The sequence below is a fragment of the Maniola jurtina genome, chromosome 5, assembly GCF_905333055.1.
Source record: "Maniola jurtina chromosome 5, ilManJurt1.1, whole genome shotgun sequence".
Taxonomy (NCBI): domain Eukaryota; kingdom Metazoa; phylum Arthropoda; class Insecta; order Lepidoptera; family Nymphalidae; genus Maniola; species Maniola jurtina.
In genome coordinates, this window is record NC_060033.1 from 1,513,667 (window position 1) to 1,541,608 (window position 27,942).

At 38.4% G+C, this 27,942-nt stretch overlaps 1 protein-coding gene across 3 annotated transcripts in view; it reads left to right on the top strand.

The window, feature by feature from the left end:
- Positions 1 to 27,942, top strand: part of LOC123865440 (inaD-like protein) — a 130,470-nt gene that overhangs the window by 18,540 nt on the left and 83,988 nt on the right. Inside the window, exons 5-16 of one of the 3 annotated variants that reach the window (XM_045906459.1) lie at positions 1,000 to 1,170; positions 2,593 to 2,696; positions 6,771 to 6,895; positions 8,743 to 8,834; positions 20,878 to 20,972; positions 21,733 to 21,856; positions 22,507 to 22,719; positions 22,993 to 23,163; positions 23,315 to 23,455; positions 24,275 to 24,407; positions 25,311 to 25,453; positions 25,872 to 26,046. In XM_045906459.1, coding sequence (XP_045762415.1) covers positions 1,000 to 1,170; positions 2,593 to 2,696; positions 6,771 to 6,895; positions 8,743 to 8,834; positions 20,878 to 20,972; positions 21,733 to 21,856; positions 22,507 to 22,719; positions 22,993 to 23,163; positions 23,315 to 23,455; positions 24,275 to 24,407; positions 25,311 to 25,453; positions 25,872 to 26,046 — 1,687 coding nt within the window. The other 2 variants (XM_045906462.1, XM_045906460.1) reach the window with 2 other exon arrangements.

The window sequence follows — 27,942 nt, forward strand, 5'->3', positions numbered from 1 at the left end:
GAGCAAATTAGTTGGAAAATAATGTATCAATATCAATTTATATAAAAATACTAGCTGTGCCCGCGACTTCGTTCGCGTGGAATAGTAACTTTTCGGGCAGCATATACTCTGTACGTTAAAAATATTCGCCGTGATTCTTTAAATTGACATAACTTTTTTATTTATGAACCCATTGACATGAAATAAACACTAAATTTACTTAATTTATTTAATTTTGTAACTACAATTTTGGTACATGAAAAATAAATATATATATATATATATATAAATGTTAAGTGAAGCTTATTACAATATATTAGTCAAAACCGTATCTAAATTGAAAAAGCCGTTTCTGATATTAGCGTGCACAAACACACAGACAAACAGACAAACAGACAAAAAAAAATTAATTACAATTTCGGGTTCGCCATCGATATAATAACAACCCCTGCTACTTTTTTTTATATATTTCCATTGTACAGACACCACTTTTCTACAATTTTATTATATGTAATAGATAAGTCATGATTCACTCACTGAGTCATGAACGCCCAGAACAGACCCTTGGAAACTCTACCCTAGAAAGCTGAAATTTTGCACAATGCCTCCCTTTATAATGTTAATTTTGTGCCGTATCCTTTTTTCCACGCACATGCAAACTAGGGAACCAACTCTCTTCGACATTGTTCCCACTAGATTACAACATTGGGTTATAGAAGGGGCGGACCAACAAATTCCTGAAAAGACGGCAACGCATTGGCGGTTCCTCTGACTGCTGCTCATGGTCAGCGATAATCACTTAAGTAAATAGATTTGTAAAGTGATTTTAGGAAAAGAGAAGAGTTATTAAGCTAGGTTTAGGTAAGAAGTGGGTACCTGGGTCTCGAGGAACCAAGGTGCTAAACTTTGGTCAGCCTCTTGGTTTCCCGGGGACTATGGTGCTTTTATTTTTTGTTTCGTGTTTTTATAAAGCAGGTATCGTGGTAGCTTAAAATTCAATTTGTTTACTATGTTACACAGTCGCTGGGAGCATCACAAGCCCCGATTGTACCATCGCGCTTGCTGGCTGACCCGATAGAACTGGAACGGAGCCTGGCTGAGGCGGGGCACGATGGTTTTGGTGCACTTTGCGAGGACACCACGCCGCCGTCGCCACCACCTACCATCATTGAGGAGAGGTTACATCATAGGGTAAGTTATTCGAGTAGTAGGAGCGATGTTTGGCTGAGGTGGGGCACGATGGTTTTGGGGCACTTTGCGAGGATACCACGCCGCCGTCGCCACCACCTACCATCATTGAGGAGAGGTTACATCATAGGGTAAGTTATTCGAGTAGTAGGAGCGATGTTTGGCTGAGGTGGGGCACGATGGTTTTGGGGCACTTTGCGAGGATACCACGCCGCCGTCGCCACCACCTACCATCATTGAGGAGAGGTTACATCATAGGGTAAGTTATTCGAGTAGTAGGAGCGATGTTTGGCTGAGGTGGGGCACGATGGTTTTGGGGCACTTTGCGAGGATACCACGCCGCCGTCGCCACCACCTACCATCATTGAGGAGAGGTTACATCATAGGGTATGTTATTCGAGTAGTAGGAGCGATGTTTGGCTGAGGTGGGGCACGATGGTTTTGGGGCACTTTGTGAGGATACTATGTCATCGTCACCGCCGTCTACCATCATTGAGGAGAGGTTACATCATAGGGTAAGTTATTCATCCGAGAGTTTTCCAACTTGGAAAGTCCTTCAGTCTAACCTTTCTTATGAGGCCATACCTACTCATAAGTAACTTCTCCAAGTTTAACTTATTTGTGTCGAGAGCTGTAATAAAAGTATTAAATGCTGAAGCAATTTGTCCCAGAAAATTAATCCTAAAAGAAGCTACTTTTAATTTCTTAGAAGCACGAAAATGTAGCTTATTTAGGTAAGCTTCATTTCTGTGTTGTGAATTCCGTACGTCATTTACATTTAGCGTCTTTAAGAACCCCCCGTTTTCTCCCTGCTCGGCAATTAGTGTATACGGCTTTAGACTCTTTCAAATAACGAAAAGCAAGATTTACTCAAAGTATACAGCTAGGTACTTTCTAATTTCTTGGTGTTTACTTTAACTTTGCCGCGAAACTTGGGAGCTTTTTATTGCCCTAGCGAGGAGCCATGTTCTTTTTGCTACTTATTTTTATTTGTTTACTTTGAACATAATATCTTCCACATCTAAATTATATTATCTTTAATTTTGTTTAAATGCCTATGTTTGCTTCACTATAATTAATAGGATTTATGACGATGACGATTAAAAATTATTGGTATATTTATTCAAAAAGTTGCCTTGTATATTACATCGATAAAAAGCCTATGTCCGTCCCTGGGATGTGAGATAACTCTATTACCAAATTTCATCAAAATCGATTAAACTTTTGATCAGTGAAAAGCTAGCAAACAGACAGACAGACAGACATGTGTGTCTACTTTTCCATTTAAATCATGAGTTCATGATACATAAGCGAACATACCACGAATGTATTGCTTAATGAAATTAGATCCCTACCCTTAGCAGGATCTTGGCTCTGTTAGGAATAAAGTTTGTAAAGATTGAACGTAAGTTGTTGTACCTACAGCCAGTCGCGTCGATAGTGGCGGTGGTGCCGCGCGGAGCCCTGGCGCCGACTCCTAGGCCACCGCCCCTCGTCATCACCTCGGAGCCACAACCACCACCCTTAAGGTAAGCTCTACGGTTGATGCTTGTGCATGATAACAATCGTGCGTGAATGAGTTCTACTGGTTGAGATTGAATCCCGTGGGAACTCTTTGATTTTCCGAGATTCTGTGGAGGAACCTACCTTTCACTGTTGGGTCGTAAAAAGCTAGCAGACAGACAAACAGAGAGACACACTTTAGCATTTATAAAAAGTATGGATATTTCTCCAGAAGATATGCTTCGTCTTTTATTATTTTGGTTATTTTTATTAAGGTAAGTGAGTTAATTTTTTTTTTTGCTTAAATAATTAATTGCTTTCGAAACTTGTTTAGGGAGTCAATTTATTTTATCTCGGTAAAAAAGTTGCGCGGTTTCCCCTAAAAAGTTAATTGGTTTCGGGGAATCATAATATTTTGCTCGTGACAGGGTGTTTCTAACTATTAATTAAATTCTATTTCAGGACTTCATTAAAAGAGAAAGTTAAGACTCTAATTCCGTGTGCCGTGGAGACCCTGGGGCCATGGAGTCTTAGTGCAAAGAAATTTTTACGAGACATTTCACCGCGTTTAATAGCCTCATCGGGTGACAGAAGGGCTGGCTCATTTTTTGCGCAACGGATCAGCCTGGCTGTCCAACGCGGAAATGCAGCCAGTATTCTTGGCACCATTCCACGCGGGCATGATTTGTATAGTAATTAGATAAGGCTAGCTTTAAGTTTTATTGTAATATTTTCAATAAAAAAAAAAAAAAAAGACTCTAAGATTAGTGATACACTTACTTTATTTTCAAAGAACTGCGTCGGTAAAAAGTTTTGTTGAAAGGTATAACCTAGTAAGTTTGAACATTCCACTAAAATATTAGGCAGCTACTTACTTATTACCTATACCTCATTAGGTTACATACTAAACCTTACATTTAAATTTTAAGTTTTCTTTTTTTTTGTAACCTGCCATTCGTGTTTTGTGGTACAGTAAAATATAGACATACAAAATACAATATACCTACTCGTACAGTAGAATTTTCGATACATTTCGACAAGACAATTTTTTGGAATAGGCAAGCAGCGGAAAATCTTTGGAACAACTTTTGTTTTGATTGTTTAATCTACGAGACTGTGGTGTGCGAAGCATTTTTCTTATCCCATCATTAATTAAAACGTATAAAATCCACTATTTTGGTCTTATAAAAATTCATACCTAGTGACAATCGCGCCATCAAGACGAATCTAATGACGTATCATCACCGTATCATTTATCTAAATCGGTTGCACCGTTGAGTAGTTACGAGTGAACATAGAAACGGACATACATACAGGTTTAACACATAACCCTCCCTTTGAGTGTCGCCGCAGTTGGATAATAAGTTATCTGTACTGTATGTTTGACACAGTTTCGCAATTAGCTGTGACATGCTCGTAATTTTTTGCGATAAACTGATAATACCCCCCTACAAACAACCTGCATACACCACTAAACATAACTGAAGATACATAAATATTCAAATTCATTTATTTTGCACTAGCTTATTCCCGTGACTTCGTCTACGTGGACTACACAAATTTTAAACCCCTACTTTACGCCCTTAGGGCTTAGGGTTCGAATTTTCATTATTTGCTGATAATAATATGTACGTCATAATAGCTATCTTACATGCCCAGCCCGATTCGTCCAGCAGTTTGAGCTGTGCGTTGATAGATCAGTCAGTCAGTCAGTCCGTCAGCCAGTCAGCTTTTCCTTTGATATACATACTCGTATATAGACTATCTGATAATCGCGACCGTGGATTTAGTTTTTAAAAGCGTTTTCGAATTTTTATAATGTCCTAATGTCAGAAATAAGCCATCTGTGCGGAAAACATAGTGCAAAGGTGTGGTATAAACTATAAACACAGGTGGACTCTCTATTCCCTCATTCTCATGACCCGATGGGACGGAAATTCGACGCGACTGGAGATTCGAGAGATCAGGGCGCAGGACCGATGCCCGCGAATTTGTCTGCGTAAATTTAAGATTTCAAAAATCCCGTAGGGACTCTTTGAATAAAATGCATATTCCCGTCTCTGGCATGCAAACTAGACATTCCCATTTATATCTAACTAGCGACCCGCGCTGGCTTTGCACGGGTAGCATAAGCTGTTTTTTGAAAATAAAATATAATATGTTACTCAGTATCTATAATGATAATAATGTAATGTTTTTTACTGGTGAAAGAATTTTTCAAAATCGGTTCAGTAGTTCCAGAGATTACTTCCTACAAACAAACTTACAAATTTTAGCTCTTTATAATATTTAGTATCTTGTTAATATGGAAGTATAATACAAATAATATGTCAAATATCTAGTCTTCGAATACTTTTCTAGTACATTGTACGTACGTACGTACTAACGTAGCCTTTTATTAGGATTCATTCGAATATTTATTTTTCTTACCTGCCTCCTTTTATAGATGATTCTACCGAAGGAAGGAGGTATTTGAGAACGAATTATTTATGGATCTATTCTACCGGAAATGGTCCGCTAAAATATGTATTGAGAACGTTTCGGTGTGGGGGCGAGTTACCTGTAGGATAGTTGTCAATAGCAATAGGTACGTAATAATAATAATAAATATATGTATGTATTTGTTTTGTAGGCAAAACTTCGAGGGTTTTAAGTCGGTTAAAAAAAACTGTTGTGCCCCGAAATAGTTTCATTAGAAAGGTAATAGTGCGAAGACGGTTTTAGATGAATAAAAATGCATTAGGCAATTTTTTTAGCGTAGTAGCACACACCGTAAAAATATTTGCACTTAAGTGATCTGTGAAAGTTTTATATAGACTCACGAGCTTATTGGAAAACTGTACAAAAACGTATATTTATTACATTTTACTACGGTAAGAGCCAGGCTAAACGTGACTTACGTGTGGGCGACGTCCCTTTCCCTTTGAATTCAATATCTGCCACTCCCAGGAGCTTCGCAGTAAACAGGAACTGTCTGAGACGAGAAATATTAAACTGTCTTTCCGTAACAGAGTTTTATTACGTTTAAATAGCAGCTAATTTATCTAAATATATAAAAGGAAACTGATCTATCAACGCACAGGTCAAACTACTGAACAGATCGGGCTATTTGGCATGCAGACTAAATTATTATGACGTGGACATCCTCCAGCCCGCTGGACCGATGACCTGAAGAAGGTGGCGGGGAGCGGGTGGATGAGAAAGGCGGAGGACCGTTGTTGGTGGCGCGCTTTTGGAAAGGCCTATGTCCAGCAGTGGACGCTTACAAACTGATAGAATGGAATGGGCATCCACTGAGAAAAGATTTTTTGAAATTCAACCGCTAAGGGATTAAAATAGGTTTGAAGTTTGTGTCGTCCATTTGACTAGAACGAAGTCGCTAATATACTATAAAAGATTCACTAGGCTATAAAGGTCTACGAAACTTTTGTCACGACTACGACTCACGAGATTATTGTAAAACAGTACGAAAACTTATAAAATCCAGGATAAAATTAGCGCGAAACGTAACTTACGTGTGGGCGACGTCCCTTTCCCTTTGAATTCAATATCTGCCACTCCCAGGAGCTTCGCAGTAAACAGAAACTGTCTGAGATGAGAAATATTAAACTGTCTTTCCCTAACAGAGTTTTATTATGTTTGAATAGCGGTTAATTTATGTGCTTATGTTTTGTTTATTTAAATGCGTATTTCTTTTTAATTTACTTTTGTGTAATCTACCTAGATTATATTTTTATCCCAAAACTAGTTTTACTACAGCTTTTTGACGACCTCCTGGCGCAGTGGTAAGCGCTGTGGCCTTACAGTGGGAGGTTCCGGGTTCCATTTCCGGCAGGGGTTTAGAATTTCATAATTTCTGGTCTGGTCTGGTGGGAGGCTTCGACTGTGACTAGTTACCACCTACCGGCAAAGCCGTACCGCCAAGCAATTTAGCGTTCCGGTACGATGCCATGTAGAAACCAAAGGAGTGTGGGTTTAAGTTAGCCCTTTTAGACTGAATCATCACTTACCACCAGGTGAGATTGCAGTCAAGGGCTACCTTGTATCTGAATAAAATAAATGCTGCTCTCAAAATGTTTTATGAATCGTAATTTGTCCAGGTTACCATTAGACATGGCGGTGCGAGGCACGGGTGCGCCGGAGACTCTGAGCTATGAGGTGGATTTGAACAAGGACTCCGCGCTAGGGCTTGGCATCACCGTCGCTGGATACGTCTGTGAGCAAGGTTGGTTTTTTTTCACTATAGGCAAGCGCTTAACCACAATCACATCTGATGTAAAGTTATGGATGGGACGCGTTAACCTAGAAGATGCCTATTCACTCTTGTTTCAAAGATATCCGGATTATAATTGGTAGGAAACACAGATCGCGGAAGAGCATTCCAAACCTTAGCTATGCGTATGAGGAATGATGATGCAAAACGTTTCGTGCGAGTAGATGGAATGTCGACGACATAAGGATGGAAACTCGCCCGACATCTTGCGGTTCGATGGTAAAATGGTGAAGGGGGGACAAGATTAAAACTGCACACTACGAAATATATCCTATAAAACACCGATAGGCCGGCGACCTTACGGCGGTTGGAGTATTCTTTGTAATCTGTACAGATTACAACCAGAGAGTAATTCAGTAGGCGAGGGAGATATTCAAATTCAAATTCAAAATATTTTTATTCAATTAGAATTTTACAAGTACTTTTGAATCGTCAAGAGCATCTACCACTGGTTCGGAATGCCTTTCCTACCGAGAAGAACCAGCAAGAAACTCGGCTAGGCTATGCTCGGAGTCTTTCTTCCTGATTAAATCAAAAGTGGGGAGATACGTAGAAGAACAAAAGTAGCTGACAAGTTGAAGTGCATTTACATCTTTTCTAATACAAAATATTGGCCATGATCACCAACCTTCGCAAGCCAATAAAAAAATATTAGCCAATATTGGGTCCAAGTAGCAAAAATCCAATATAGAGTGCAGTGCATGTAGTATGTTCCTATGCAATAAGCTGCGATTGTTGTGGCTGGAACAGAACAGTAGGGTTAGTATGAGATTTTTATGAGAGGTCCCCACTAACTGCTATTTTTTAACCCCCGACCCAAAAAGAGGGGTTTTATAAGTTTGACGTGTGTATCTGTGTATCTGTCTGTGGCATCGTAGCTCCTAAACGAATGAACCGAGTTTAATTTAGTTTTTTTTTGTTTGAAAGGTGGCTTGATCGAGAGTGTTCTTAGCAATAATCGAAGAAAATAGGTCCATGCGGTTGAAAGTTATCAGCTCTTTTCTAGTTTTCTTATAGAGTTTTTGTATCGGGGTTTTTTTAATTTTGAGTTATAATTTCCTCAAGGTTTCCTCGTGAAGCGATTGAAGGTTGTTTAGAAGAATTTGAGTTTAACAATATTTACTTTGATTTTAAAGTACGATACACTTTAACGAATTCTATCGAAGTTAGCGAGATGTGAGATCTCATACTAAACCTACAAATTCAAAGGGCCCTCAGGCGCTCGGGGAGCGCTCTCTGAAACACTTAAACATGGCAAAATGCAAATTGTAACAGTTCTGAATTGCTCGTCACTGAGGTGTTAGATAGTTTTCTGAAATTACATAGTTTTGTAATTGTTTCAAAGAGACGTTCGAATCAAATTTTAATAAGGAACAAAACTACTACTACTCTTTTAATAAACTTGAAATATAGAAGATCGACTCATTAGTTTAGGCGCTATGGTAGAACATACAAACATACATACATAGACTAAAATTAATTACTATAACCCTTTCTCTCTTCCTTTTGGCTTTGAGGTCTGGTGAAACAAACCAGAAACTATAATATGAAAATTAAATGTTTTTGGACTTCATGAAGTGCATACTCTTCCGCGATCTATGTTTCCTACCAATTACAATCCGGGTATCTTTATAACAACAGTGAATAGGCACCTTCCAGGTAAACGCGTCCCATCTTAGGCCACATCATCACTTTCCATCAGGTGTGATTGTGGCCAAGCGTTTGCCTATAGTGAATAAAAAAAACAGAAGGCTAGTTGTAACTTGTAGGCAACTTTACAATTTCGGGTGACTTTGCAGAGGAGCTGAGTGGCATCTTCGTGAAGAGCATCAGCGCGGGCAGCGCGGCCGACCTGTGCGGCAGGATACAGGTCAACGACAGGATTGTTGAGGTACCTACTTTGTTTTACCGTTCTTAGGGTTCCGTACCTCAAAAGGAAAACCGAACCCTTATAGGATTACTTTGATGTCTATCTGTCTGTTTGTCCGTCTATCGTGTCTGTCAAAAAAACCTATAGGGTACTTCCCGTTGACCTACAATCATGAAATTTGGCAGGTAGGTAAGTAGGTCTTATAGTCCAAGTAACGGAAAAAATCCGAAAACCGTGAATTTCTAATTCGCCTTCACAGTACCTAGTACCAATTTGAGTCGGTTTCTGCTATGCACTTGCTATGCATGTATTGGTCCACGCATTGCCGCATAAGGAAAATATTCTATCTACTGGACGAAACGTCAAAGTTTGGTTTCGCCAGCCAGCTCCGGCTGAATTTGCAATACGGGAGCTTTATTTACCCCGTATTTTATTTTCGCGATTACGGAGTTCTGTATTATTACACTCTGGAATACGGGGTATCTGGCAATCCTAGTACCATGGGCGGGTCAGTTAGTTTATGTCTAGAAAACTTATATGAATGTCTGGCACGCCAAGAGCCGGGCGGGCGGGCGGCGGCGGCACATCGTTCAAAGTAACTCACATATCCGAGTCGCTACACAGTTCGGAAACTACTAACGAATTAATTTATCGCCACACGCAAACGGAACTTGGCTAATTTGTTTTTAAACGTATTTGGTAGGCACCGGCCCCACTGAAAATTGAAACTATTAAACCCGGGTTTTTGTCGTAAGGTAAAATCGGACAATAAAATCTAATTTAAGGAGCTGGCGATCAAAACGGTATAATTGCACAAATTTAATCGGACAAGCAAAAGACTGGATGGAGGCTTCTGAAACTTCAATGTAATAATTATATCGTTTTGAATGAAACTACGAACTTTGAACTGAATTTTGTCACAGTTTTAGATCATTTTGTTTGGAAATGTGTTTACGCTTGTATTCAGTAATCGAGATTTTTTGACTCTATCGTTTTTATGGGATTACGTAACAGAGAGAGCGCTATATTTATTTAGTATAGCGCAGATAGAGTATAATAATAACAAAAAGGGATAAGATTAATATTGTTCAGTGGAACTAACTGATGTATTGAAGCAAGATTTTGAATATTGAAGTTGTTGTACTGAAAAGAGAGAGAAAAGTTGTATTGAAGTTTTTTTTTTTTTTTAAAGAATATTAGCCATGTTAGATGACTAATATTCCCCTTTCCTCTCCAACTAAGCGTCAGGCTTGTGCTAGGAGTAGGTACGACAATAGTGCAACGGGCGGGGTTTGAACCGTCGACCTTTCGGTTTTCAGTCCACTTCTTTACCGGTTGAGCTATTGAGGCTCTGAGTTGTATTGTACTTATCAGTCTTGAAATGTAAACTGATTTTCTCGTGAGATCTAACTATGGCTAATCTATATGAAGCATGTAACGCAAATAATACAATACTTAGTAAGTATGTAATAAAATAAAACTAAAGTTGTTCTCTTAAAGAGTACTATGCAAGGCTTAGTCGACGAGTGTGGCGAAACAACTCCGATAAAAAAGTCGTTAGGTAACAACGGGCACAGAGCCTCGTAAGAAGGAAACTTCTACATGGTTCTATGGACATGTGGCAATAAATTTTCGTTATACCTTCGTTCGTTGGACCGTGAACGGTCTGAGAATATTAAAATGGATTTTTGTTTTTAGGGTTGTGCACCTCATAAGGAAAAACGGAACCCTTATAGGATCACTTTGTTGTCTGTCTGTCTGTCTGTCCGTCGAGTCTGTCAAGAAAACCTATAGGGTACCTACTTTACGTTGACAGGCAGAAATTTGGCAGGTAGGTCTTATAGCACAAGTAAAGGAAAAAACCCGAAAACCGTGAAATTTGTAGTTATCTACCTCTCAAAAAAAAAAACAAATAATAATAGTATTTTCAATTTTCAAAGTAAGATAACTATACCAAGTGGAGTATCATATGAAAGGGCTTTACCTGTACATTCTAAAACAGATTTTTATTTATTTTTATGCATACTAGGTTTTGATTTATCATGCAATTTCTTTAGCGACACGTGCGTCGGGCGTGTTGCGTGGTGGGTACTTACTACTTAGGGCGTGCTTGGTGACTGGCTTTTCGGAGGGCGGGTGGTGCATGTCGCATTCTGCATGCTGTGCCATATAGATTTCCCTTTTTCAGTAGATTATAGCAAATTAAGCTTTTGATTCTGTGTATATCGAAGCGAGACTGTCTACTCCATTGTACAGTCGACCTCGGAGTTCGAGTAGCAATTCCGCAAAACTATTGCATCAAAAACCTGTCGCACTTAATTATGACCTTTTTCTATAAACACGCCACACACACCTAACGCATGTGCATAACCGTGCCTGTTAGGATCACTAAGGTGCTAAACGACATACGGCCTTTGACCGTACCTTCTCAATTCCCTTCTAACAAGCTTTTTTACCCCAAATAAATCAATTTACAGTATGTTTACATTTCGCAAAACTTTCAGTCCGCAACTTCGGTACAATTAACGTCACTCCGCTAAATAAAATAGAGTATCCAAGTTATAGACTCCGAAACAAACAAACTTACTTCATTTGTTACAAGAAAGTGGGGACCACAGAACTCGAAATAAGATATGTAATAGAAATGGCAACGACTTCTATAGACTTAGCTTAGCCTAGTTTGCTCTGTTTGTAGTTCTGTGCTCATCATAATATTTTAGGTTAACGTTAACGCTAAAATTATATGAATCCGAATTTCAAAACGACCGAATATCAGCCACAAACTCAAAAAAACTAAAAACCATTTATTCAAAGTAGGTACTATTGTACGCCTTTCGATGGTCAGAATTGTTACATTTTTAAGATGATATAGTGGTGATAATTAATTAGAAAAACTTATAGCTAAAGCTACGAGGGTTCCAAACGCGCCCAAGTCTGAGAAGAGCCCACAACAAACTCAGCCGGGTAGGTATTCTTTTTTTTACTATCACCACTTTACACAGCGGTTAATCTCCACGTAGATTAGTCATTTGCTTACTTCATCTGCTCTGCATCACTGTCATAGTCCTATAGGACGGTCCGACACGCTCGGAGAGACTTCAGGCGCTGAAGCAACGCGACTAAGTACGTGCTCTCCGAGGCACGGGGGTCAGACACCGCCAACTTTGGTATTCATTTGGCATCACACTAGCTGATGCCCGCGACTTTGTCCGCGTGGATTTAAGAATTTAAAAATCCAGAAATTTGATTTTCCGGGATAAAAAGTAAATGTCTAAGTATAAGCCTATGTCACTCTCCAGGTCTTTAACTATGTCCATGCAAAAAAATCACGTCGATCCGTTGCACCGTTGCGTCTTGATTGAAGGACAAACCGACAAACCAGTTGACCAACAAATAAACACACTTTCGCATTTATAATATGGGTAGTGAGCACAGCGAGGTAGTGATTCTAAGTTAACCGTACTTACCAAAGAAACTACATTTTAAAGTTTTGTAACGTTTCCACGAACTCCGAAACGAACCAACTTACCTACTATTGCATTTGTCACAAGAACGCGGGGACCTTTTATTAGTTACCTACTTGTACTGAGTCGTAGAAAAGTTTCATTAAAAACTTCCCAGAGGAAACTTTACTGAAAATTTGAAACTAAGAATTTAATTCGTAGACGAGTCCACAGCGCGAGGTCATGTCAGGTAGGTATAGTATACAGGTATAGTACTAGTAGTATACTGTATAGTATACAGGTATAGTACGCGATAGGTCCAGAATCGGGGTATGAGGCGGGGGTCGTCACCCGCGGTATCTCGCATCGGATTAGCTCGGGGGCTCTGTGGGTGTGCGGGGCTTCCACATCCCGATTGCCATCTCGACCTGTCGCGTACTATACATAATATGATTTAGATTTTACACTATAGAGCGAGATCCCAGGACCGCCAGACCTTACTTATTATCTGAGAAAAAAATGTGTATATCGGAAAAGCGGTCTCGTTATTAATTTTTTAAAAGAGCAGAACCGTTGATCTCACTTGGGTCACCGGTTCTGCTATCACTATCCACAATAGAAGCCAGGAGCAAAAGCTAAACAAAACCTGATCTGAATATCTAAAACTAATTTAACTTTACGTTACCATCAATTTTACTCATAAATTGTTGTTATGAAATCTCTACCCACAAAGCTTAACGGAACAACTAAAGAAACTAAAAGAAAGAACTAAATTAATTGAAAGAAACACTGGATTGAAAAGGTAGGTAGGTAGTCAACTTATTTAACACCGTAGGTAGAATCAAAGCATTTTGTTACGATTAAATTTTACCATAAATTATTTTTAAAACAACACTGATGTAGATAGTAAAATAATTTTAATACTGAAGGTATTGGAAGGTACTGGAGGTACTTGCTCAAGAAAACCAAACAATGAACTAAGATTGTTGTTTGTAATATTTTAATTAACTAATCAAGAAAACGAAACATTTAATTTTAGATCTTGATTTATAATAATTGTCAGGAATTACCAATTCCTGCAATAACTTCACTACCTAGTACCTACCCACTTAAAACTCTGGGTGTAATCTATAAGGGGATTTTGCAAACAAACACGTTCTAATTGAATTTATTTTATTACGAAACTGTAGGTAGATTTAGAATAGAATAGAGCAGAATTATTTTTATTCAACTAAACTTTTAAGAGGTATTTTTGAATCGTCAAATGCATCTACCACTGGTTCGGAATGCCTTTCCTTAAACCGAGAAGAACCAGCAAGAAACTCGGCGGTCGCTCTTTTCAAATATTCGATTTACAATATTATGCCATGAATACAAATAACTGAAATCCCTTGCGTTATTTATCACTTTATCACAATCACTTTATTACGTTATTAATTGGTTATTTAAGGAAAAGACTCGTTTTACAATATTTCGGCATGAATTGCAATAGCTATTGCAACTCTGTGCGTTATTTACTTTTCACAAACATTTCACTACCATAACGATTATTTAAACGAAACATCACTTGTGAATTTAGCTTAAACGATTATAAGAATTCACTAATATTAACCACAACTCGAAACTACTCTATAAATATTATTTTAAAGCTAATAATAAGACCTAGCCAACCTAGCCTTCTATTTTAGCACTAAAATTGGGCAGAGTTTACCCCTACAACCTTTCTCTAGCGCGTGTTGAAAAATTAATGATAAATTCTCGTAATTCCGAACAAGTCCAAGCCGGCAGCGCCCCCACTTTTACATCATAGCGACAGCAATACTTGGCTCCCATTGGTTCTACTGTTTCGCTTTGCATATCAACAACTTCTATTGGCTGCCGGCGTCGTACGCGCTCGGAAATTCTTGTTGCTATCCAGAGTTTGGATAGTAGCAAACTATTTAAATAAACTAAGGTTAAAATTATAATGAAAATAAGCTTCTAAAATTATCTTAACTATTTAACATAGATTCTCCAGCAATTTGAACAGCAAAATCATTACACAAAAATAAATAGGAAACATAACAAGTACTTACTTACTTCTGAGCATACAAAAACATTCTTTTACATAAAAATAAATAGTAATCAACGTGCATCATTTTTTTATATTAAAATTAACACCAAAATTGCGTGATTTGATTAAAAACTATACGGTTTAACCTTAACTTAATAGATTTATAATAAAAGTAGTTTAATGGAGTGATGAAATAAAAGCCCGCCAAGCCTCCGCGGCGACATGTATAATAATATAGATTTATTATTAACGTACGAATTAAGTAGCTTGTGCTAACATTGCAAAAATTACTTGTGCTAATTTTTATGTATGTTTCACAGACTATTGTTATATTACATAAGTATATGTTCACAGAATATTATTATATACACATATAGATGGCGCTGTTGTCATTAACTTGCTGTGTTGCACATAAAAATATTAAAATGTACGGTAGTACGGAACCCTTCGTATGCGAACCCGACTCGCACTTGGCCAGTTTTATTCGCCATCTCCTCCTCTATCAATTATGACTGAATTCATAAACAATCCAATTAGACCTGTGCTAAACCTTTCGGCTTATCGCTTCAATCTAGACGTAGGTATTATTTATTCAACAATTCAGCCTATATCCAGGTTAACTGAACGCTATTTATGGTTGGCTAATAAATTAGATGGATGTGTACTAATAATAATTGATTACTCTACAAATATGGGTTGATGAATGTGTTTGGTTTGGGTCGATGCGTATAGTGTTATATAAAAGCTTTAGCCGGAAAACCTACATCACCTGACCGCGCCAACCGAATTGTATGTAGTACTTAGGTAAGTAGGTATTTTCAATTATGTAATGGGTACGATCAAAATAAACTGATTGAATATGGTCAGAGCCGAGTGATAGAGAAAGAGTAAAGCTGAATTTTTTAGGAGCATTTTTAGTTGCTTTGTTCGTATGTTTTTAACTCTCTTTTTTTCTATTCTCTCATTTTCTTTAACAAACTCAATTCTAATTCAAACCGCTAGCATATGGACCCCTTTCCGGCATCAGTTTTTTCCGCCACTTTTAAAATAGGTATCTTCAAATCAAGATTCAAAAAGACATCTTCTATTAGCTCCATTTTAGGCTGCATCATCACTTGCCAGCAGATTTGATTTGAAGTTGAAAAAAAAAAAACAAAGTGTGGCTAAATAGTTCCCTACAGTGCCCGGCAAACAACACGATTGTCTGGCGAATGGCGGGTGCACGCGATTGGTTGATCAGTCGGCGCAGGTGCACGCCATTGGTTAATCAGTCGGCGTGGGTGCACGCGATTGGTTGATACGTCGTCTTTCGCTTCCCGGATTCGCCAATTTTCTCCCGCTACACCTCTAATCTTCAGATCCAATTTATTTTCCGGGCACTATACGAGTACGACGTCTCTATGAGCCATTCATTTCTCTTAACGTGAAAATTTAATGAAATAGTCGGCCATTAATGCTAAAAATAGAGCATAATTAAGGCTCAAGCCCGAGCCTTGTAAATATATCATTAAGGTAAATGTGTTGGAGGCGAGCGTATATCTCTCGCGCTATTGAATCAGAGGCTTTTTGCTCTCCTTTCTATTCATTTCAAATAGAGCTAGTGCTTGACTTAATTTTTTCATTCAGTCGTCATACTGCTGCTCTTTAATTGTATGAGAATATTTAGGCTACGTACCTACATGAAATTATAATTTTAGACATCATTTAAAAACGTAACTGGATTCGTTAGGGTTCCGTACCTCGGTCACAGAATACAATATATGTGATAGCCTAGAGAAAAGTGAACCCTAATGGGACCACTTTTTAGGGTTCCTTCTTACCTCAAAAGGAAAAACGAAACCCTTATAGGATCACTTTGTTGTCTGTTTGTCCGTCTGTCTGTCCGCCCGTCCGTCCATCCATCCGGCGGCACACCGAAACGATAAATCGCTTGGGGGCACGTGTTTGCCGTTAGGGTGGTAACTAGCCACGGTCAAAGCCTCCCACGGACCAGATCAGAGACAATTTAGGAATTGTAAATTCCCAAATTATTTCTACCGGGAATCGAACCTGGGAGCTCCAACTCATAAGATTACACAGCGCTTACCACTGCACTCGAGAAATCGTCAACATCTCCTCATTTCTAATATAGGGCATCTCTTCCCGTTGAGTGACTTTAGCTTGAAAAACAAGAAATAATACCGTTTTTTGTGCTAAGCAAAAGTTAAGTCCCGGCTTTGGCACAAGCGCTCGGAATAATAATGTGCTATTTAACTTTCGTTAAGAAAAAACACCACAAAGCATTCGTATATTGCCGAACATAGTTGAAGAGTTTCATACAAAAGCGGGACATTCTATTCCATTTGTCGGAAGCCAGTAATTTGTACGCTTTTATCTCGCGCGTAAAGTTTCCTTTATTTCTCTTCCATTGTTGCAGAATCTATTTAACTGAATACGATGAAGCCAACAGGGTGGGTATTTCATGACAAGTTAGCCCATGATTGCAGTCTCATTTAAACGACGATGAAGTCTTAGAAAGGCGGCCTGTTTTGATAGGGATATGGCGCTTTAAAAAGGATATCATAAATTCCTAAAAAGCCGGCGATGCATCCATCAAAATACGTCGCGATGTATTGATGGTTACTCTGGTTGGTATTAGCCCTTCTTCGTGCACATGAGTTAGTTTGAAGAGAAGAAGAAAAGAGATATGGATCTGGACAAAAGAAAAACTGAGTGCGAATGACTCATATTATCATGTATTTCCGTGAACAAGTACATTTTACACGCAACTAAGTATAGCTAGCAATCCAAACCAAACCAAAAAAAATGTGACTTTGTTATTCGATACTAAGTCTACAGTACTTTTTATAATCTTTTCTTCGCTTTTGTATTTGGACAATAGATTATTTTTTTCAAAACTACGATCGCGCTATTCTCAACAATATCGCGTGGAACTAAAAAATGGAATAAAATTCGTTTCGCCAAGCGTTTTCCAATCTTTCACAATTTTCTCTTTTAAGTGTCGTCCACAAAACTGGACAATGCGCTGTGAATTGCAATTTAAAACGACCGTCATCCTTCACTCGATGACTCCCGAGTACTGTCTGCATAAAAAACAAAATTATTGTGGTAGTAGTTTTATTTTACGACAGTTGACTTTATAGAAGAGCTCGCTGACCCGTTTCGGGTACGCTGGGGTGAAATTTCTATAAATCCTTTCTTGGCTGGAGTATACGCTATAGAGAAAACCTATATGTAAATAAAGTTTCTAAACCCTGTACTGTCCTTTTATACATATGTATAGGTTTATTATTTGAGGCTAAGTTCTAAGTAGCTTATCTCTTTGTTAGCTAAAATTATTATTTTTTGACAAAATATAAACATTTTTATGTCCGGTTGACTTCAAATAAAAAAATTTAATTTAAAATATCTCTTTAACTTTTTTACTGGTATTGGAAGTTGTGTAATATGTAAAAGAAATTGTATACGTAGATAATATGCCTGTTTGGAAATTGCGTCATAAAATAATTTAGCGTGGTATTTCTTTCAATTATTATTTACTGGAATGCCTGAAACGGATTGCGTATAGCTCAGAATTTCATTTCAGTTTCATATTTCAATTTGAATGGCTGTATGCAATATGCCCTATGTGAGTACAGTCAACAGAACAAAGTAATTTTCGTGTATGATTTTATACATCAATGTTTTTCAGAGTATTATTAATCGCTTTGTAACAAAAGCTACGTAGTATTTGATCATCGTCATCAACAACCGATAAACGTGTACTGAGGGACGTGGGTACTTCCACACGCCACGGTCTTGCGCCGCCTGAATTCAGCGGCTCCCTGCCACTCGCCTGATGTCAACCGTCCACCTATGGCTTCCAACGCTGTGCATCTGCTGGGCAGCGTTGGGGAAGCTTTGAGATATTACTTTCTCGTCCGAAATGCTTAAAGATCAAAGTCTTTGTACAGTGCATGTTGCCAGTGATGAAATATGCATTCCAGACATAGTCACTAACTATGGGACCTCACAAGAAAGCTCAGAGTCAGTCAGCGAGCGATGAAGAGAGCCATGCTTCGAGTTACTCTACGTGATTAAATCAGAAATGAGGAGATCCGTTGGAGAACCAGAGTAACCGACATAGCTCGTGGCAATGGGTAGGGCACATAGTTCGAAAAGACGATAGACGTTCAACCGGCAACGCATCGGCGCTTCCTCTGGTACCTACCTACTGCAAATGTTCTTGGGCGGCGGTAATTACTTAATATCAGGTGAGCCGTCTGCTCGCTGGCTCGCTATTTGTATTAAAAAAAAAACCTTACGTCAAAGTATGAACTCTACTTTTTATTATATTTTCTTCGGAATAATCATTATAATAATTTCTTCCGAAGATTTTTTACACCTTTATTTACCTGATACATCCCAAAGCGACCATGATCCAAACTTCATAGATCAGATCGTTCTTCCCTGTGTTGTAGACAATACGCAAACTAACTTTCCTCTTTTATAAAATAACGAAAGTCTGGCACCTGGCTCTTAGTCCAATCCAGAAGTCAAACCCTAGCTTAAAACCCAGTGTAAGACATTTCCATACTTAAATCTCTCAACAATAAACTCCTTAATGTTGGCCATCAGAATGTTCAACAATGTGCTCAGAATTGCAATTTTTATGCCTCGACGCTTCTAGATCACGGTCAACAAAAAAGTCAATAAAAAAGGCTGAAAAAGCATTCGACCTGAATCTCACTTTTTTCAATCGATTTCACCACACGATCGCAGTCAAGGACTAATTTGGTCATCGATAAAAATCTGTCAAGTACCTACGAGTCGGACTCACACACGAAGAGTTCCGTACATCGTACAAGAAATAAACACTTTTTCATTGTTTTGTGTTGTAACCACAAATTCGGTTTCGGATTTTCCCTTTACAATACACAAGACAATGCTTCTTACTTTTCATGATTCTACGTCAACGGAAAGTTCCCTGTAGGTTTTGACTTCCTTGTCGGCTCTTGACAATCATGACAGACAGCTATAGGGGTTCCTTTTATTCTTTGGAGATACGGAACTCTAAAAAAGAATTTAATTTACTTACTTTTAGAGGTTTCAGAATAACGTTTTCTGTATTTCTTCTTATCTTAGCCTAATTTACTTGTAACAATGGAGCCTCTTATGTAATTTTGGTATGAAATTTTCATCAATCCCTAACAATAAACTCCTTGAGTGTCGACCATCAAACTCTCTCCCGTTATTATAATTTTCTTGCCTTGATCTCAGTTTACGTACAGTCAGCAAAAAAGTTTACAAAACCAACCTTACCTTATTTATACTACCGCTACTCTTCGACGTGGATTTGGGTTTTTAAATATGTTTTGGGAGTTCTTTGATTTTCCAGGACAAGATGCGGCCTATGCAAATTTCAAGGTCTTTAATTTATCCATACAAAAAATTATATTGATCCCTTGTTCCGTTGCAGCATGATTGAAGGACAAACCACCAAATAAACAAACTTTCGCATTTATAATGTGGAAGTAGGGATAGTAAAATTGTTATTATGTGCATATTGCAGTAGGAATTTGAGCTCTCAATTTTCTAGATGTTCAATGTTCATAATAAAGTTTCTCTGAATTTTAATAGGCATCTATTTAGATTCCGATGAATCTTGAGGATTAAAACCTTTTTTGCTATCAGTACCTGCAATTAATATGAAGCGTCACGTCTGAGATGACCTCGTAACCTCTCTATTGCTTGTTGAATACTTGTCGTCTTTATCCTTGCAAATCTTTTATTACTCAACAATAATGTAATCTTACGAATACCTACTTGCTTAGGAGTACTTACCCAATGTTTGATCAAGTTTTGGTTCTTTACTTCTTATTATTCGGGCCACATTAAGATTACGTCAATGCCCGACAACGCCATAAGTATCGCGATGATTCCGCCGATAAAGTGGCCACACTTGAACGGGTAACGTCTAATGCCAATTGAATTGGGGTTACAATCTTCTTACGCCAAACGACAATGTGAATGCCGTTGTAAAATTAAGGCGTTAGGTAATGGCTACAGCTACGGTTAACGGCCATTAGGCGTTTTTCAACGGCGAGCCATTACGAATACAGAACGACTTTACAATACTACGTTTTAGTAGTGGGAGGCCGGGCGGTGCATATCCAATGCCGCATGTTTTACCTTGTATCACACAGATTTGTCTGTTTTGGCGGATTATTGCGATAATCCGCCGAATTTGCGAATTAGCCCTTCCAGCGTTTGTGTTCCCTTCCAAGTACAATCTACAATCTTCAGAGCAAGAATGAATAGGCGTGTGTGTGTGTATGTATGTTTGTTACTCCTTCACGCAAAAACCACTGGTCGGATTTGGCTGAAATTTGGAATGGAGATAGATAATATCCTGGATTAGCACATAGGCTACTATCCCGGAAAATCAAAGAGTTCCCACGGGATTTCGAAAAACCTAAATCCACGCGGGCGAAGTCGCGGGCATCGGCTAGTTGTCGATAAGAGTGTGCAATAAAAAAAAGTTTTCATGCGGATAATGTAATTAGCTATGCTTTGCTCATTTTTACAGGTGGATGGAGTATCGCTACACGGGGTCACAAATCATAGAGCGGTCGCCCTGCTACGGGATGCGAGGGGTCCCATTGTGCGGTTGAAAGCTCTAAGGTAATTTATTTTTAACCCCCGACCCAAAAAGAGGGGTGTTATAAGTATGACGTGTGTATCTGTGTATCTGTCTGTGGCATCGTAGCTCCTAAACTAATGAACCGATTTTAATTTAGTTTTTTTGTTTGTAAGGTGACTTGATCGAGAGTGTTCTTAGCTATAATCTAAGAAAATCGATTCAGCCGGTTGAAAGTTATCAGGTTTTCTAGTTACTGTAACCTTCACTTGTCGGGGGTGTTATAAATTTTTAATTTACACTTGTTATTAGATTACTTTGTACATGAAAGTCCCAACAATAACTATACAAATCAACTCAATAGCATGAATGATGCACGAACACGTCTACGTAACGAACAGACAGATAAATATTAATTTTTTAAACAAATATATTATAAAGAAGAAGATAAAAGAACCTATGTACTTATTTTAAGTATAATTCAAAGGAAATTAAATGAAGCCTTGGACTAGTTAAATGGAATTAAGAAAACCGCGCAAAAACTCAATGAAATCGGTCAACGTAAACAAAATAAGACCGGGCAAATCGTAATCCTTCTCGGTCTTATCACAAAAAAACTGATGAGGAAGTTGACGTTTTGACAGTTTTTGTATTGCAGATCTGTTAATTTTAAAATAATCACCCGTTTAACACTTGTTAGAAAAATTGTGGTTAGACCAGTGTGTGGTTTTCGGAAAATGCATTTTCAGCAAGGATTTTGTATAAATTTTGTTAAAAGTTTAATTTAAAATATTTGGTTTTCAGATATCTCCGCGGGGCGGGGTTTGAGCGCCTGCAGAAAGCACTGGCAGCACAGGACGGGAGGAGGTCCCCCATTGCACCCCCTAGTCCGTCAGTTACCTCCCTTGCCAAATATAGTTTTAGTGTGGTAAGTTGGTCAGTTTTTAATCCCCGACCCAAAAAGAGGGGTGTTATAAGTTTGACGTGTGTATGTGTGTATCTGTCTGTGGCATCGTAGATCCTAAACTTATGAACCGATTTTAATTTTGTTTTTTTTTTGTTTGAAAGGTGGCTTGATCGAGAGTGTTCTTCACTATAATCCAAGAAAATTGGGTTAGCCGTTTGAGAGTTATCAGCACTTTTCTAGTTACTGTAACCTTCACTTGTCGGCGGTGTTATCAATTTTTTAATTTAGGTACACTTGTTTAAATTACAAGATAGAATAATGAAGTCTAAATTGGACGCGCACTTGTCTAACCCTGGACATAGTCAAGATAGGGGCTTCTTTAGAGGACGGGTCAAACGATATGTGTCATATTCAACCTTTATGCAATGCATTATGGTTTTGTATGAGACACATATCGTCTAAATCGATCGTTCCGTACAAAGTTTGGTATTTAATTACATTCGCAGTTTACGAAGTCTTGTTCGTAGTCTAATTGTGTTGTTTTGGTACTCCTCAAGGCATATTATTGGTCCTTTACTCTTTATAATGTCCATAAATGACCCACAATTTAAGGGCGAAAAATTCACCTGAAAAATTGTAAAGCTTATTTGACATACGTGTTGCTATTACAGTACGATGAATCAACGGTAATAGAAGTGGAACCAGAATCTGAAATACAACCGCACTTACCTTCACCGACATCGCCGTCCGATGAAGCGGAGATAGTGATAGGACGAGATGATGACATTTCAGAGCGAGAGATAAGGAGGATACAGGACAAGTGGCGGGACATACTACAGGACGAGCCGGACTGGCCCGGACACCAGTACCAGTATGACATTATTGTGAGTACAGCCAGTATATAATAGGTACTTCTTTTTTTCTTGCCATTTCCGATCGGCAGCCCTCCAGAAATATACACTGACGATTTAAAGAGGGCGATGGAAAGGTAGCTAATTAGTAAGGGAGGTAACAAAACTATGTTCAAAAGTGGATGCCTATTGGCTGAAATCTTATTGATGATGTTGAACTAAGGATTCGCAATGACCTTTTTTATCTATAAAATAAGTTTATTTTTCTGATGCAATTCAAAGAAAACTTTCTACTGTTATTTTCAGGTTGGCTGTATAATGAAAGAAAAGGACAGTGGATTAGGCATTTCTCTCGAAGGCACGGTTCGGGTCGTAGGGGGCAAAGAAGTTCAAGCGAGGCATTATATCAGAGCGATTGCACCGAACAGTCCTGTTTCCAAACTAGGCATTTATAAAGTGGGGGATGAGTTGTTAGAGGTGAGTCCAAGTATAACGTCTGTTACCTAAAAGTAAGTAAAGAAAAACTAATAAAAGATAAAAAAGAAGATAAAGATTTTCAATGATTAAGTAGAAAAATGCAGATGAATGAAAAGGAAAGAAAAGAAAAATGTATTGTTCTATATTTAAGGTAAATGGAATGCGAGTACTAGGAGCACATCACGTGGAGGTGGTGACAAGGCTGCGTGCAGTCAAGTCACCCGTCTTACTTGTGGTCGTGAGGAAACGGAGCGAACAACATTATGTACGGACGGAACATTGCTTTGCAAGGGTTAGTACTTTAGTCAGATAAATTGCTAGCTGAACTAAACTGTTAGATAGTAAGAATTCATTATTTTCGTTTCGGTAAATAAAAAACATCTTGAAGAACTTTTCCGCCACATCAGAAATCTATAGTAATAAAAAAAATTGAAGTGTCGTGTCTGTTTGAACGGGCTAATCTTCGGAATGGCTAAATCTATTTTGACGGGACTTTAACAGACAAGTAGAGGATTAACCAAGGAGTAACATAGGCTACTTTTTAACCGACTTTGAAAAATGAAGTGCTGTTTTTCTACCTATGTACACTAATATCTCCGAGATTTCTGAACCGATTTGCGTAATTTGTTTTAATCGTTAAGGGAACTTTGCGAAATTGTTCCATAAAAAAATTAGATTCCAACTCCTCAATCCTGATGCTGCAGGGGATCTGACGGGCATCATCTAGTTCCAAAATATATGTGAACACGTCAACCCCCACTGGCGCGACAACCAAACTTCATGTCTTCTCTCGTATACGAAAGGAGAACTTTATCCACCAGCCCATTATCCATCAAAAATTTGCTAGCCGTCAAAAAGTGGACCCAAATCCTTTAAGAGATTTTTCTAGTCTACGTCAATCCCAAGTTCAAGAGCTTCTAATCCATTATATTGGCCTGGTAAGCAGGTGGCGCATTTTTATTGTGTGAAACGCCACTTTCGTGTTTAACAACCATTAATGTATTTGTAAACACGTAAACCTCCTTGTTTTTAACATTGATAGAGTTTTTGAACTTGACTTCTATTTTATTTTACTTTCCACTGGTACTTGACCTATATTTTCTTCTTCTAGAGTAGCATCGTGGGAGGCAGCCTCCAAGATCTCCTCGCACCGCCTCAGCGGTTAATAAAGGCAAATTCTGAAAGTTCTGTGGCGTCTTTGTGCAGTGCCGCTACAGTTATGTCAGCTGGTCACGATCATGATGGTAAGTTGTCTAGTTCGTTTTTTAAGATGACACAAGTGTAAATTAAAAATTTTCAACACCCCCGACAAATCATTTTCAAATAAATCATTATGTATATCTAGGCAACGTCCATCTTGACAGCTTGACATTTGTCAATTGACACTTGAATATTATGGACCTAAGGGTTATCTAACCTTCTTTTCTACAAGAAAACTAGAAAATAGCTGATAACTTTTAAACGGCTGAACCAATTTTTTTGGATTATAGCTAAGAACACTCTCGATCAAGCCACCTTTCAAACAAAAAAAAGTAAATTAAAATCGGTTCATTCGTTTAGGCGCTACGATGCCACAGACAGATACACAGATACACAGATACACAGATACACAGATACACAGATAAACAGACACACAGATACACAGATACACACGTCAAACTTATAACACCCCTCTTTTTGGGTCGGGGGTTAAAAATAATGATGCTGCAGAAATTAGCTTCGTTGAAATAGGTATGGTTGCGTATGGATATGGTATATTATAAACACATATCTGCTTTGTTACCGTCTTTCAGAAATGTTAAATAAATTATTATTATAATATAACTAAGTTGCCAAACTAAACCGGCGGAGCTCAGTTTATTTTATAAACTTTTTCCATATTGAATAATTTTGACTTTAGTTATTTCAAAAAATATCCCCATAAAAGTAGCCCTATACAAACCCATTTCTTGCATTTCTGAAGATAAATGAGCTAGCACCTAAAAAGGCAGCCATGTTTCTGGCGGAAGAGAAGAGGTTTTTAGCTCATAGTCTGTTGGATATCATTCCCAATCGAGTCAAGCATAGCAAGGCAGGAGGGGTTTTCTCCTTCCAGAAAAAAAATCTGAATAGGGTGATTATATTTTTTCGTTAATTCTCTTCGACAGAATTCTGCACGGAGGAATTGGAGCGCAACAGATCACGGTCCCTGGAGCCGTTGAGTGGATTGGCGATGTGGAGCGATCAGGTGGAGTACATCGAGCTGCAGAAGGAGGACCGTGGCCTGGGCTTCTCCATCCTGGACTACTTGGTAAGCGCAGATTCTGCACGGAAGAGCTGGAGTGCAACAGATCGCGGTTCCTGGAGCCGCTGAGTGGGCTGGCTATGTGGAGCGACCAGGTGGAGTACATCGAACTGCAGAAAGAGGACCGCGGCCTGGGCTTTTCCGTCCTGGACTACTTGGTAAGCGCAGTACGCAGAAGATCGTGTGCTTGGTTAGTTCTACCTTTGAAGGCGTGATAGAAGTAACATCGTATTGCTTGAACCGCAAGTCGGCGCTTGGATGGATTGAGGTCCAAATAGATTGCTCAGTTTTCTGCTGGCTCTTCTCAATAGTAACCTCTTTACAAACTGGCATTGCAGATGCAGACGCATGACTTGCCCAGTCCTTGCTAATCCATGTTGGCTTACAATGTATTTTTAGTTGTAATTATTTTTCATTGGTGCAGGATCCTTCCGAGCCGGGTAGCTCTGTGATCGTAGTACGCTCGGTGGTAGGCGGTGGAGCGGCGGCGGCGGACGGGCGGTTGGCGCCGGGTGACCGGCTGGTGTCAGTCAACGGCCTTGACGTTTCTAGAAGCCCGCTTGCTGTTGCTGTCAGAGCTATCAAGAGTGCACCAAAAGGTAACCAAGCAGTTCCTACTAGTATACACTTATTAATCCAAAAAACTCTAAGCATTATGTGATTAATGGAAAGGGGTCATAACCCTTAGCAATGAGAACTCTTAACATACGATCAGAGAGTATTTACAAGATCAGTTAGGAAGGGGGTTCTAACTTCTAACCCGAAAGCGGGACATTGTGCTCACTATTCTAGGGTCCTATTATAATTGTACATGGGTCTTACTATTTTTAAAACAAAATGTGTTATGATACTGGTTATGACTAATGTGTAATCTCGTGTAAGTTATCGGAATAGTTGAGTAAAAACAATTTCCTATAGCAATATGTATTTTTGCTCTCGCGAACATAACAGATCATAAATAACTTTCAACTGCCAAAAAACAAAACATTGTGTTACTTTTAGATTAGTAGCAATAACAAACAACGATAGTTTATTCGGAAACGTATAAAAGACATGAAAAACATGTTCACATTCTGGAAACTAAAACTCTTTCTCGAAATGTTCCGCAACCAGTGCAGATAAACAGACGTGTACTAAACCCAAGTTTTTTTTTGTACTTTTATACCCTGTAAATCAATAAAAGTGGTGCAAGTTGGTTAAAATTCAAATCTCTCTCTCTAGTCGTTCCTTCATTTCTGAAGATTGTGGTCCTGCTGTTCTTGTAACCTCGTGCGGTTTAATTGCTTCCATTCGGCTTCTGTCAGAGGCTAGTCTTGCAATTGTGTGGCACTTGGAGTCCCTCAGCTGGTCTACCCATCTGGTTGGTGAGCGGCCTCTCGATCTTTTGCCCTCTGTGTTGCTCGTCACAATAAGTTTTTCCAAACTATCACTCCCTCGTTGCATGATGTGCCCAAAATAGGAGAGCAAGCGTTGGTAACACATGAAAGAAAGTCACTCCTAGCGGTGCCAGGATAGAAAATTCAAATATTATCTATCTAATTACTGCAACTTTTTCATACCAGCTTTGAATTGTGATATAATATGATTATATATAGTGATTACAGATATAAGCATTTGTGTATAGAATATAGTTTTTTTTTTCACGGTTTAACGGTTGGTTGGCCATCTAAGGCTGCATCATCACTTGCTAGCAGGTCTGATTGCAGCCAAGCGTTAGTCTATAAATTAAAAAAGAATCTTGAGTAGGATTCCTTTGGAATTATGAAATTATCCTTAGGCCAGACTTTTAATAAGCTGAGCAGAGTGTATACCCTGGTTAGCACCCTATCCATACGCGGCGTTCAATTTATTTTATTTATGAAACTCATCGAAAAAATCACGCAACGTTTCACACATCACAAGTAGGTGTACAGAATCATGTGAACAGAATTTATCTTATCAGTGTGTAACAATAATTGTGCTGTAGAAAGAACTCTACAAATATTTGTACAATTTATTTGAATTAACAAAGATATGAAATGTTTTATGAAAATCATTTTAAAGGTTCAGATCAGATCTCTGTATCAACGTGTATCTGTTCAATGGTTGTATTGTGGTAGTCATCATTGGGAAAAAATTGCTTTATTATTGTCTAGTTCTATTTCTTATGGATCAATGTAAGTAGGAAGATTGTGTACTGTGAATTAATAAATTACATAGTATAATGTTATGATCTCGTGCTATTTCTAAACGACTATCCAAAGAAGGAGTTTATTGTTTTTAGGATTCATGTATGTATGTATGTCAGTTTATTTATTCCACCATAATTTCTAAACGCCTGGATGGGTCTAGATGTATTGGATATCGTTGAATCCTTACGTCACCCATTGACATTTGACACTAAAAAAAATTGAATGTTTAAAAGTTTTCAAATGTGAAATTACTTTTTAGTTCATGTTTTGGTTTTTATTATTTTTAATAACTTTAGAGTTAGTGTTACGCTTGATTCTATCGAT